This window comes from Rhinoderma darwinii, chromosome 1, assembly GCF_050947455.1.
Source record: "Rhinoderma darwinii isolate aRhiDar2 chromosome 1, aRhiDar2.hap1, whole genome shotgun sequence".
Lineage (NCBI taxonomy): Eukaryota > Metazoa > Chordata > Amphibia > Anura > Rhinodermatidae > Rhinoderma > Rhinoderma darwinii.
In genome coordinates this window covers 217,693,454-217,708,221 of record NC_134687.1, presented here as the reverse complement: position 1 = coordinate 217,708,221, position 14,768 = coordinate 217,693,454, and the positions used below count along the sequence as shown (strand labels likewise).

Below are 14,768 nucleotides of genomic sequence, written 5' to 3'. Positions count from 1 at the left end.
ATGTTACAAGACATAGAACTTTCGCAGCAATTTCCTACATTTTCAAGAAAATTTCAAAAGGCTATTTTTTCAGGGACCAGTTCAGTTCTGAAGTGGGTTTGAGGGCCTTAAATATTAGAAAGTCCCCATAAATCACCCCATTTTAAAAACTGCACCCCTCAAAGTATTCAAAACAGCATTCAGAAAGTGTTTTAACCCTTTTAACCATTTCACAGGAATTAAAACAAAGTAGAGGGGAAATGTACAAATTTTATATTTTTTGCCAAAATTCATTTGAAATAAAAAAAAATCTGTAACACAGAAGGTTTTACCAGAGAAAAGCAACTCAATATTTATTGCCCAGATTCTGCCGTTTTTAGAAATATCCCACATGTGGCCCTAGTGCGCTACTGGACTGAAGCAAAGGCCTCAGAAGCAAAGGAGCACCTAGGGGATTTTGGGGACTCCTTTTTGTAGAATATATTTTAGGCACCATGTCCAGTTTGAAGAGGTCTTGTGGTGCCAAAACAATGGAAACCCCCCAAAAGTGACCCCATTTTGGAAACTACACCCCTCAAGGAATTTATCTAGGGGTATAGTTAGCATTTTGACACAACAGTTTTTTTACTACATTTATTGGAATTAGTCTGTGAAAATGAAAATCTACTTTGTTTCTGAAAAAACATAGAATTTTCTAATTTTTACAAGGTATAAAGGAGAAAAAGCACCTCATAATTTGTAAACCAATTTCTCCCGATTACGGCAATACCCCATATGTGATAATAAACGGCTGTTTAGACCCACGCTAGAGCTCAGAAGGGAAGGAGCGACAATTGGATATTGGAGCGCAGATTTTGCTGGAATTGTTTTCGGTGCCATCTCGCGTTTGCAACGCACTGGAGGGACCAAAACAGTAGAAACCCCCAAAAGTGACCCCATTTTGGAAACTACACCCCTCAAGGAATTTTTCTAGGGGTATAGTTAGCATTTTGACCCCACAAGTTTTTTGCTGAATTTATTAGAATTAGTTTGTGAAGATGAAAATCTACTTTGTTTCTGAAAAAACATAGAATTTTCTAATTTTTACAAGGAATAAAGGAGAAAAAGCACCACAACATTTGTAAAGCAGTTTCTCCCGATTACGGCAATACCCCATATGTGATAATAAACTGTTGTTCAGACCCACAGCAGGGCTCATAAGGGAAGGACTGCCATTTGGAGCGCAGATATTGTTGGAATAGTTTTTGGTGCCATGTCGTGTTTTCAACGCCCTGGAGGGACCAAAACAGTAGAAACCCCCAAAAGTGACCCTATTTTGGAAACTACACACCTCAAGAAATTTTTCTAGGGATATAGTTAGCATTTTGACCCCACAGATTTTTTGCTTAATTTATTAGAATTAGTTTGTGAAGATGAAAATCTACTGTGTTTCTGAAAAAACATAGACTTTTCACATTTTTACAAGGAATAAAGGAGAAAAAGCACCCCAAAATTTGTAAAGCAATTTCTCCCGATTACGGAAATACCCCATATGTGATAATAAACTGTTGTTTAGACCCACAGCAGGGCTCAGAAGGGAAGGAGTGCCATTTGGATCGCAGATATTGTTGGAATGGTTTTCGGTGCCATGTCGTGTTTTCAATGCCCTGGAGGGACCAAAACAGTAGAAACCCCCAAAAGTGACCCCATTTTGGAAACTACAACCCTCAAGAATAACATTTTAATTTTGTTCACAAATGCGTCATTTCTAGGACATATTTTTCCAAAATAGTACATGAAACTGATGAAACACACCCCAACATTTATTACCTAGTTTCTCCTGTGTCAAGAAATACCCCCACTTAGGCCGTAATCTGCTGCATGCCCACACAGTGTGACCCCAAAGCAAAGAAGCGCTCTTTGGCTTTTCAGAACATAATTTTAGCTTGAATGAGTTGATAGGCCCTACATGCTCGTAAATTGAGTAACCTCCAAATATAAAAAACTATGCCCATATCACCAAACAGTTTATAAGAATTAATATAACCGCTTTATATGGCAGGACATAGTTATAATAATAGGCAAATGATGCTGTCAAATAAAAATTTAATTTTTATCTCAAGTATGCAATTTCAGTGATTCCAACTGACCTTATTTTGAAAACTCTACCCTTCAAGGTATTCATCTAGGGGTATAGTGAGAATTTTTTTTAGGGGTTTTTCAAAAATATTTTAATTTGGTGTGACTAATTATAACGTGAAACCACGTAAATTCATCTAGGGGTATAGTGAGAATTTTGTTGGGGGTTTTTCAAAAATATTTTAATTTGGTGTGACTAATTAGAATGTGAAACCACAATTTTGTGGGCAAAAATATATGATCTAAAATTATTCAGCTTCAAAAATCAATTTAGAATGGCCAATTTGTAAAATAAACGGGTGTATAAATAAAATAATCTAAAACTCAGTGGAGGTATGGAAAATTTTGAAGCATTCATTGATGCACAGGCCTGGCTTTGTGGGGCATGTCACACTGGTGGATAGTGTCTTTCCTAATGCCTTTTTTGGAACACACCCGACATCTTTTTTGGGGTCTTGTTTTCTTCTCAGTGGGGGGTATTACTGAGGGAAAGTGCTGGCCTGGGATTATACGGCATCTGTGATCTCGTGAAGAACTGCCCTCGCCTCCTGTGTTGTCAAATAAAAGGGCCTTGATAATTGTCTCCTGAAATTGGAGAAAAGTATTTGTATTGCCTGCGTATCTGGACACCACAAATGCGTTATACATTGCCATTTGGGTGAGGTGGACTGCCAGCTTCTTGTACCAGGTCTTACTTTTCTGCATGGCACTATACGGCTTTATGACCTGATCAGATAGATCCACCCCACCCATAAAGCGGTTATAATCCAGTACGCAGGCAGGCTTGGCAGTTGGGGTGCTGGAGCCACGAACTGGAACGTGGATGCTGCTATCCTTATGGATGCTTGACAGAATGTGGACATCTTTCTTGTCCCTATATTTTACTAGCAACATGTTGTCACTGCACATTGCTTTGCTTCCTCCTTTTGGCAATGTTTGACCCAGGAGGGTTTTGGGGAGGCCATTAGAATTTTTTTTTATTGTGCCACAGGCGACTGTTGCTCTTGCCAAAAGGCACTTTTGGAGAGGGATGCTGTTGTAAAAATTGTCTATATAGACATGATATCCCTGGCCAAGTAGCGGGTGTACAAGATCCCACACAATTTTTCCGCTGACAGTAAGGGAAGGGGGGCACTCTGGGGGATCAATTTTGGAATCCCTTCCCTCATAAATCCGGAAACAGTGAGTGTACCCGGTGGAACTTTCGCAGATTTTATACAGCTTTATTCCATACCGGGCCCTTTTATTTGGGAGGTATTGACGGAAGTGGAGCCTTCCCTTAAAACTGACGAGAGACTCGTCGACCGCAATATTTTTTCCTAGGGTGTAAATTTGGGCAAATTTTGAATTCAAATGTTTGATTACAGGCCTTATTTTGTATAAACGGTCATAATTTGGATGATCACGTGGTGGGCAGCAGGTATTGTCTGCGTAATGCAGAAATTTGAGGATGACCTCAAATCTTTTTCTGGTCATAATGTTGCCATAAAGGGGGGAATAATATAGGATATCAGATGACCAGTAGTCCCTAATGCTGGTTTTCTTTATGAGGCCCATATTCAGTAACAGGCCCCAAAATTTGCAAATCTCCTCGGAATTTATGGGGGTCCAAATTTGTCCTTTGGCATAATAGGATGTGGGATTTTGGGCGAGAAATTGTCCTGCATATAAATTAGTCTGTTTGACCATTAAATTTATGTAATCAGCGGAGAAAAATAATTTAAAATAATCAAACTCTCCGAACCCCGTGGTCTCCACTTGGATTCCCGAGGATGCAGTGAAGTCGGGAACTTGGGGGGCATAATTCGTAGCAGGCATCCATATCGCCTCACTATCGGGGGGCTGGTCAGAACCAGCAACTCTTCTGCGCTGCTGGGGGGGCTCATCAGACTCGCTAGACGAAGATGATGTCAGCACGAACTGAATTTCATCCTCGCTAGCAGCGTCTGTATCCGAGCACAGCATAGCGTATGCCTCCTCTGGGCTATAAAATTTGTATGCCATATTGCACTAATGTACACTGCAATGTAACCGATATAATTTAAAAACGTAACTGTCCCTAAGAAAAAAAAAAAATTTTTATAATTTTTTTTTTATATATATATATTTTTTTTGTATTAACTAGAGAAAAAACTGGCGCTCTCAATAATGTAGGAGCGGGATGTAACTGACCGGATCACTGTGAAAACTGGGTAAAACTGTCACTGTATGTGGCACGGCAACAGTGAATGGTGGCGATCTCTGTGGATCGTATGGACACTGACACGGCTCAATGTTCTCTCAGGGGGCGATCTGAGGGTATTTAGGCTATTGCCTAAAGTAATATGGCGCAGTAATTTCACTGGGGTAATGGGTTGGCAATTTGGGGGCTATTCTCTAATGACTGGGACAGGAGAGATCTGGGAGGATCTGGGGAGATCTAGGAGAGATCTTTATTCAGTTTTCTTTCACTTTTATTTCACTTTTATTTTCTCACAGGGCTTCCCACACCGAATCTCACAAGCTCTCTGACAGAAATGAGCTTGTCAGAGTCGGTGATAAGAAGAATTCTGCGTCCTTTGTTTACATATGCTGTGATTGGTCATTCAGTTTTGAATGACCAATCACAGCCATCGACGTCACAGGACCACTCTGATTGGTCCTGTGCCGGCGAGCGTTGAGTGTCTGTTGTCACTCGCCACCGCGATCTGCCCGCTATCGCCATGTCATCTGACATGGTGACAGGTTAGTGTCGTCACGTAACTGTACGTGAAAAGGCGGGAACGCACCGCCGATTTTCACGTACAGTTACGTGATTGGGCGGGAAGGGGTTAAGAGATATCCTCAAATTTAACCTGTTGTGGGTACTTGAGTTGACAATTACTGTTTAAATGGGCCTGTACTGCAGGCTAAACCTTGGTGTGTGCCTCCCATTTGAGGGACCTGGAGGCTAAAAAATTACTATGACCAGTCACGTTGGGTGCCCTATAGGGTTTTTACCTCACTTTACCCACATAGAAAAGAATAGTACTAAAAGAAGCACTTAGCCAGAAAGAAGACCCTTCTAGCTAGTTGCAATTCAAATTTGGAGTTTTGACAAAATGAATCATGATCCAATATAAAACCCTATCGGGGATCATGATACTGACTTTGAGAAGAGATATTTTCTCATTTGCCAATACTGCTGTATTAATACAAAGACGGCCCGTGAGCCCATTATAAAGTTTGGGAGCACGGTCCGTAAAAGAAAAAAATAGGACATGTCCTATTTTTTTCGGAAAGTTTCTACAGCACGGACACCTTCCCGTAAATATACGGGAAGGTGTCTGTCGGCCATAGAAATGAATAGGTCCGTAATTACAGTCTGTAATTATGGGCGATTTTACGGTCGTGTGCATGGGGCCTTAGAAAATAGTTGGCCGTTATATTTTAAAACAGCAGCAAAAAAAACGAAAAATAAAACAGAGCACAGGTGCAATACCAGACACAACCCATGGACAGAGGTGGCACTGTTTTAGTAAACACAGCAGCCATGTTTTTCTGACCCTGGACAACATCTTTATTTAGCGTCACATTATTTGTATAGTAGTTCTATATCAGAAATGTTTGTATCTTTTTTTAGACAACTCGTGTGATGCAACAACTCTTTTTTTCTCCTGTATGCAATAACGAGAATGAAAGTTTTTTTTGTATTGTTCACCACTTTCTACATTATAAATACACTTCAAATAAATGTATATCTAAAAAAATAACCCTTCTGTTTCATATGGATTGTACCCATTTGCTTTCTATGCTGGGTTTCTCTGTTCACTATAGCGTATTTTCCTCCACCTAACATTCAGACAATATTGAAATTGAGTCACATATGTGTGATCTCCTGCTGAATCTTACATCAAACGTGGAGAAATCCAGGCAGAACGCTGGGCAGTATCATTGCATGGGGAACTGTACGAGGCCCAAGGAGTCTGATGAACGGGTTCTATTAATCAGAACTCCGCCTCTCTCCAAGCCCGTTGTAAGATCTGGCACAAGGTTTCAAATAAAGACACTTTAAATCTAAAAGGGTGCAACACCATCAAGTAAAAAAAATATTATTCACAAATCATAATGCAAATTGCAGAGCCAAGTGGACTGCAGCTGTGGAACGTCACTAACCTACTAAGCTTACTCAACCTGATCCACAATGTTCCCCATTGTTTAACGTGTAGACAAATTTGGAAATTCTTCTTTTTGACCTCCAGACTCTGCTTCTTTAGGATAATTAAAGGGGTTTGCCATACTAAATGATTTCCAAAAAGCCTTTAAACTGCTTGCTGTGGCCTAATGAACTGTAAAGCCCCTCATACGTTACCCCAGCTTCTCGTTACAGGGCCTGCGGCTGCAGTCACCTTGTCCATAGGAATCAAGATGGCTGCTGTCCCTGGCTGCATCGACTTCTGAAATGGCGCTAAACACGGCTAGTTTCTATCGAGCAGCTGGGCTAAAGTAGAAGGAACTTTATGGTTTATTGTGCCACAGCAAACAGTTTAGGAGAGATTTCTGGATATTTAAAAGGTACTGTTCACACCAGGTTTTGTACGGTTTTACTAGATCTGTTCTTTTTTTTTTTACATAAAACCCAAAAACGTAATACAGTTAAACAGAGTACATCTAAGTATATCAAATACAAATCGTTGCATCCATTTCAATCAATCTGTGACTAAACTAAGATGCAGTTGTATAAAAATGAGGAATATCTGGTGATGTACGGGCACAGAAGCTGTGCCCACGCGATCACCACAGGAACCCCGCCGTCTTGTGAGAACGTGGGACCTTGTATTGTACAGAATCACATTTTTTCTTTGTGCAAAGTAAAATATTAAGGAACATGGAAGGACAATACACATACCTGAACTAACATGTATTTCACCCTCTTTGTCTTCAGGTGTAAGGTCTTGTACTTCGCCCCCAAATTCTACATCTATAAAGTAATTGAAGGAAATGGTCATTAGGTAGGATGAAAAAGACAACGATGGATACACTTCACCCTCTCACTGCCAAGGACATACGTCTCATACCTCATGACTCTAAATGCTGGCCACGACTTGAATACGAGGGCTAAAGCTTCGATTTTCAAATGATATTAAAGCCTAGAATCTTAGCTGTTATATCATACCAGCTCGAGCTGCAATACATACTTGTATAAAGTAGAGTGCAGGATACAAGGTTTTAGTGTGTGTCGCTACTGTTCAGCGCCTGTGCAAAAGCACATACAGCCAAGAAAGCGGTCAGACGCCGCCATCAGAACTTTTCTATTTTTCCATCGACATAGCCGTATGAGGGCTTGTTTTTAGTGGGACGACTTGAATATTTTAATTGCACCATTTTTGGGTGCACATAGTATATTGATAAACGTATTAACTTTTTTTTGGGAGGGAATTTAAAAAAAATAAAACAGCTATTCCAGAATAGTTTTTTTGCGGTTTAAATTTATGCTGTTCACTATGCCGCGTAAATAGCATATTACCATTAGGTCTTATTCACACAAACGTGTTTAACGTCCGTCATACGCGCGTGAAAATCACGCGCGTCGCACAGACCTATGTTAGTCAATGAGGCCGTTCAGACAGTCCGTGATTTTCACGCAGCGTGTATCCGCTGCGTAAAACTCACGACATGTCCTATACTTGGTCGTTTTTCGCACATCACGCACCTATTGAAGACAATGTGTGCATGAAAATCACACGCGGCACACGGACGCACTTCCGTGTGCTGCGCGTGATTCGCACAACAGTTGTTAAAGAAATGAAGGGACAAATAATAAACAGAAATGAAGGAGGTGGTTTTAACATAAAAACAGAGTGTCATAACGAAGCCATATGCGCGAAAATCACGCAGCCACGCACCAACTACTGATGACACACGGCACTGCAACGCACAAAAAACGCTGCATTTTTTGCACCCTCGCAAAACACACGTTTCTGTGAATAAGGCCTTACTCTATGGGTCGGTATGTTTGTGGCGATACTAAATATGTATAGGTTTTCTTATGTTTTACTACGTTTGCACAATAAAAACTTTTTTTAAAAAATATATATATTTGTTTATGCATCGCCGCATTTCAAGAGCCGTAACTTTTTTATTTTTCGTGGATGTGGCCATACGCGGGCTTGTTTTCTGCGTTTGGTGTAGTTTTCATTGGTGCTATTTTGGTATACATGTGAGTTATTGATTAACTTTTATCGGATTAAGTTTTGGAAAGGAATGGAAAATTTTCAGTTTGAGGTATTTTTTTTGTACGACATTCACCCGGCGGTTTAATCAATGTGTTAACCGCATTGTTCGAGTCGTTACCATTGCGGCGATACCATATATGTGTATTTTTATTTATACACCTACTTTTTTTCCCCCAGAAACTATCGGTTTTCAATTATTTTTTTTTCTCTTAAGTACCACTAGAGGACATTACAATGCGATCATCTGTAAAACTGCCAGGCAATCTATTATGCTATGCCTCTGGCATGGCCTAATAGGCAGCTACTGATGGCAGACCTGGGGGCCTTTATTACGCCCTGTGCTGCCATGGAAACCAATCTGCGCTTCACAGGTGTGCTGATAGGGTGGCAGAGGGAGCTCCCTCTATCAAACACCTTAGATGCCGTGGTCGCTATGGATCACGGCATCTAAGGAGTTAAAATTGCGGAAATCGGAGTGCTCTTCTTCGATTCTGGCAGTTGCCTGGCTGTGTATAACAGCCGTGCTCCTGCTGTTGATCTCGTGGGTACAGGGACAGTACCCGCGAGATACGATAAATAAATATATCTGTCACGATGAGGGGACTAGGAACATGGAAAGATAATATACATACTTGAATTAACAATTGATTTGTCCTCTTCATCTTCAGTTGTAACATCTTCATCTGTGGCTGTGGATGAACATTAGGTAAGGTGAAAAAGAAAACATAATATATATACATACAAAAATCATCGCTGGAGTGCTACTTTAATAAAAAAGAAAAGAAGAAGGAAAAAAAAAAAAGGATATTTGTGTCTTAATGAGTGACCCAAGCAGAAAATTAGATGCACAACATATATTTTGGTATTCATACATACCACATATGCCTATGTCACATACACACTTTTAACCCCTTGAAGACACGGCCAATCTCAGATTTTTTTAATTTTTGTTTTTTCCTCCCCGCCATCCAAAAGCCATAACTTCTTTGTTTTTTTGTCGACCTAGCCATATGGGGGCTTCTTTTTGCAGGACAGGTTGTAGTGTGTCATGACACCATTTATTTTACTGGGAAGCCGAAAAAAACATTATTTGTGTGGTGAAATGGGAAAAAAACAGCGATTACGCCATTATTTGGGTTTTGTTTTTACGGCATCCATCAGGTGGTAAAAACGACATGTGCACCTTATTCTACCGGTTAATACGATTATGGCGATACCAAACTTATAGGTTTTGTTTTACCCCATTATTTATTTATTTTTTTAAACTATTTGCAAAAAAACAAATAAAAAATGTTTTGTGCCGCCATGTTCTGAGAGCCATAACTTTTTTATTTTTCCCATCAATTTAGCGATGTGAGGGCTTATTGCAAGGCAAGCTGTAGTTTTCACCGATACCATTTCGGGGTATATGTGACTTTTTGATCACTTTTTCTGGAAAGCTAAGTTGATGAAAAAACAAACAATTTGCGTGTTTTATCATTTATTTTTTTTACGCCGTTCACCGAGCTGGTTAAACGATGCTATATTGTGGTAGTTCTGACTTTTACGGACGATACCAGTTATGTTAACTTTTATTTTTTTAACACTACTTTAGGGGAAAAATGTGAAAAGGTCTTTTCTGAACTTGTAATCCTTTTTTTTTTTTTTTTTTTTAAAGAGGCTCAGTCACCAGATTTTGCAACCCCTATCTCCTATTGCAGCAGATCGGCGCTGCAATGTAGATAAGAGTAACGTTTTGTTTTTTTTAAAAACGAGCATTTTTGGCCAAGTTATGACCATTTTTATATTTATGCAAATGAGGCTTTCTAAAGTCCAAGTGGGCGTGTTTAAAGTAAAAGTACAACTGGGCGTGTATTATGTGCGTACATCTGGGCGTTTTTACTTCTTTTACTAGCTGGGCGTTGTGAATGGGAGTGTATGATGCTGACGAATCGGCATCATCCACTTCTCTTCGTTAACACCCAGCTTCTGGCAGTGCACAGACACACAGCGTGTTCTCGAGAGATCACGCTGTGACGTCACTTCCCCAGGTCCTGCATCGTGTCGGACGAGCGGCGAGGACACATCGGCACCAGAGGCTACAGTTGATTCTGCAGCAGCACCAGCGTTTGCAGGTAAGTAGCTACATCAACTTACCTGCAAACGCCGAAGCTCCTAAGGTACCAGTACAGTGGAAACCCCCCAAAAATGACTCCATTTGGGAAACTACACTCCTAGAGGAATTCAACTAGGGGTGTAGTGAGAATTTTTGTTTCATAGATTTCATTAGAATTGGGCAGTAAAAATGAAAAATTCAATTTTTTTCCACGAAGATGTAGCTTTAGGTCAAAATGTTTCATTTTCTCATCAAATAAAGGAGAAAAAGCACCATAACATTCGTAAAGCAACTTCTCCAGAGTACGGACATACCCCATATGTGGTAATAAACCACTGTATGAATACACATCAGGGCTCAGAAGGGAAAGAGCGCCATTTGGCTTTTGGAGAGCAGATTTTGCTGGATTCGTTTTTCTGCACCATGTCGCTTTTGCAAAGCCCCTTAGGTACCAGTACAGTGGAAACGCCCCAAAAGTGACTCCATTTGGGAAACTACACCCATTGAGGAATTAATCTAGGGGGGTAGTGAGCATTTTGACCCCACAGGTGTCTCATAGATTTTATTAGAATTGAGCAGAGAAAATGAAATATTACATTATTTTCCAATAAGACGTAGCATTAGTTCAAAATTTTTAATTTTCTCAACAAAAAAAAGAGAAAAAGCACCGTAACATTTGTAAAGCATTCTCTCCAGAGTAGGGAAATACCCCACACGTGGTCATAAACTGCTATTTGGACACACAGCAAGGCTCTAAAGGGAAGGAGCGCCATTTATGTAAACTGGGCAGAGTGCAACAGGTCATAATAGGATGACATAATAATGGGGTGAATGAATAATCCATGGATTGGTGTGGTACGCTTTGAACCAATCCTTTATGCACAGGCCGGGTTATTGGGTATTATACAAAATATCTGCGCTCCAGTGTTGCCTAATCTTTGACTTCTTCACTAGCCCTATAAGCCGCACAAGGCCCTAAAGTTTCCTCATCTCCACTGCATCTACGGGGTCCACCTGTGGGGTTCAGAAAATGACGATGTGGGGCATTTGGTGAAATTCTACTGTAATTTAGCATTATTGCGTTTTGAGAGTCATAACGTGTTATTTTTCCGGTGACGGAGCTGTGTGAGGGCGCGTTTTTTGTGTAACGAGCTGTAATTTTTATTGGTTCGATTTTGGGGTACATGCGATTTTTTTTATCACTATTTATTCCATTTTTTGGGAGATGAGGAAACCAAAGAACAGCAATTCTAGCACGGTTTTGTTTTTTTATTTCTTACAGTGTTCACGTGCAGTATAAACAACATGTTAACTTTATTCTGCGGGTCGATACGAATACAGCGACACCAAATTTATATTGTTTTTTTACGTTTCACTACGTTCCCACAATAAAAATACCCTTTTCTAAAAAAAAAAATCATGTTTTAGTGTCGCCATTTTCTGGCAGCCATAACTTTTTTATTTTTTAGTTGATATCGCTGGGGGAGGGCTTGTTTTATGTGTGACGAACTGTAGTTTCTATTGGAACCATTTTGCGTTACTTGCAACTTTTTGATTACTTTTAATTCATTTTTTTTTGATACAACATGACCAAAAAATAAAATGCTGTCATTGTTTTCTATTAACATTTTTTACGGTGTTCACCGTGCGGTAAAAATAAAGTGATATTTTTATAGATCAGGCCGTTCCAAATGCGGCGATACCTATTCTGTATATTTTTTTCATGTTTTCATTTTTTTTCTAATAATAAAGGAGTTGATCAGGGAAACAGGGCGATTATTGTTTTTATTAGTTAAAACTTTTATTTATTTTTCTTTAACATTTTTTTTTACACTGACCTGGGGACTTGAAGATCTGGTACACTGCACTTGCTGTAAATCACACACAAACGTTACCGAAGTGTCAGTATTCTGAATAGACATCACGTCCTGGTTGGTAGTGATGTCTATTCACTCTCAAGACACTTGAGTAACATTAATGTGTGTGTATGTGGCTGCACATAGTGGTCTAGTAAGAACACTATGTACTGTGTAAATTAATGGAGAGAAGTGTATGACGCTGATAGGTCAGCGTCATACACTTCTCTCCACAACGCCCACTTGGTCAGAAACGAAAACACGGCCAGTTGGGCATTAACCCCTTAACGCTCAGTGACGTACTATTCTGTCATGGAAACCATCCCGATCGCGCGCCATGACGGAATAGTACGTCACGGGAGTAACGGCCGTTTCGGCCGTCTTCCCGACAAATGCAGGAGCTGTGACAGCTGCTGTCTCGTATAGCAGTTGCCGTAGCTCCTATAGCGGGGACCGATCGCTGTGTCCGCGCTGATTAACCCCTTAAAGGAACAGTGTCATCGCAAATAATTTTTTTATATGTTAAAGATGTTAGTGCTGTAATAAAAACGTTTATATTCATTTGTGTGTTTGTGTTTTACTGTTTCTTATTTTTACACTTTTTCTTCCCTATGGGGGCTGCCATTTTTTGTTCCATTTCTGTGTGTGTCGATTAACGACACACACAGACATGGAATACGGCAGCCACAGTCCCATAGGGACTGCGAACGGCTCCCGTCCCATTGACTGCCGTGTACGGCGTCTGTGTGGGAACTGCGCATGCGCCGCTCCCACACAGTCCTATTCGAAATTGGCGCCGTCCGGCGCCATTTTCCTGTGGACCGGAAGTCGCGGCCGGACAGTAATATTACTACTTCCGGTCGCGGCTTCCGGACTTGTGCACATGGAACAGCGGCAGCAAACGGAGCGGACGGGCCGGAGGGAGCAGCGGCGGCAGGAGCAGGTAAGAGATTTCAATGTATGTTAGTGTTTGTGTGTGTTTACTACTGTATGTAAACCTACTACACTGTGGGTTACCTCAAAAAATGGCGACACACAGTGTAGGAGGTTAAACCTTTCAAACCCCTCGTTTATCCCGGCACTAGTCAGGATAAAGGAGGGGTGGATGCTGAGAGCTCACTAGAGCGAGGGCTTTTAACCCAATGTTGCAATGCTGCAAATTGGGAACAGCCCCATCTAGTGGCCAAAAATGGGTAGTATTATAAATTAGAAATAATTTATAATATTTCCTGGCTCGTGCCAAAAAAAAAAAAAAAATTTGAACAATGTTTAATCACCCACACACTAAATGTTTAAATTTTAAAAAAAAAACATGTTTTTCTGGCAACACATTCCCTTTAAAAGCCGCGTTCAATAGAGATCGCGGCTTTTTAGGGGTTAAGCTTCCATCGCCGGCTTGCTACACGATAGCGGCCGGCGATGGTGACTATGGCAACCGGACACCTTAGAATGGCGTCCGGCTATGCCATCGACGGAAGCCTAGTGGGTCCTGACTTTCAGGAACCACTATGCTTGCTGTCAGTGAGTAGCTGACAGCTCTAATACACTGCACTATAAATAATAAAAGTAAAAATCCCCCTTTTTCCCTTATCAGTCTTTTATTATTAATAAAAATATATAAACAAACAAATAAACTATACATAATTGGTATTGCCGCGTCCGTAACGGCCTGAACTACAAAATGATTTCATTATTTATTCCGCGCGGTGAACGCCGTAAAAGAAAATAATAATAAACCGTACCAGAATCACAATTGTTTGGTCACTTCACCTCCCAAAAAATGGAATAAAAAGAGATCAAAAAGTCGCATGTACCTAAAAATGGTTCTGATCGAAACTGCAGTTCGTTACGCAAAAAACAAGTCCTCGCACGACTTTATTGATGGAAAAATAAAAAAGTTATGGCTCCTAGAATAAGGCAACACAAAAAGTAAATGATTTTTTACAAAAAGTATTTTATTGTGCAAACGCCGTAAGACATAAAAAAAACTATAAACATCTGGTATCGCCGTAATCGTATCGCCCCGCAGAAAAAAGTGAATATGTCATTTATAGCGCACGTTGAACGCTGTAAAAAAGAAAAAAAAAAAAAAAAAACAATAGTAGAATTGCTGTTTTTTAGTCACCACACCACACCACACCCCCTAAAAATAGAATAAAAACTTATCAAAAAGCCGCATGCACCCCATGAAAACTACAATGAATTCCTCAAGGGTCTAGTTTCCAAAATGGGGTCGCTTTTGGTGGGTTTCCACAGTTTTGGCACCACAAGATCTCTTCAAACCGGACATGGTGCCTAATAAAAAGGCGGCCTCAAAATCCTCTAGGTGCTCCTTTGCTTCAGAGGCCGGTGCTTCAGTCCATTACCGCACTAGGGCCACATGTGGGATATTTCTCAAAACTGCAGAATCTGGGCAATAAGTATTGAGTTGCGTTTCTCTGGTAAAACCTTTTGTGTTATAGAAAAAAATGGAAAAAAAAGGATTTTCTGACAAAAAAAAATGTAAATTTCACCTCTACATTGCTA

General features: G+C 40.3%; 1 protein-coding gene across 1 annotated transcript in view; it reads right to left on the bottom strand.

Annotated features, from left to right (window-relative positions):
- CENPC (centromere protein C) overlaps positions 1–14,768 on the bottom strand; it is a 525,969-nt gene that overhangs the window by 70,413 nt on the left and 440,788 nt on the right. Inside the window, exons 13-14 of the mRNA XM_075861598.1 lie at positions 8,924–8,980; positions 6,965–7,036 (exon numbers count right to left, since the gene is read on the bottom strand). Of these exons, the coding sequence (XP_075717713.1) occupies positions 6,965–7,036; positions 8,924–8,980 (129 nt within the window). The remainder of the gene's footprint in view (positions 1–6,964; positions 7,037–8,923; positions 8,981–14,768) is intronic.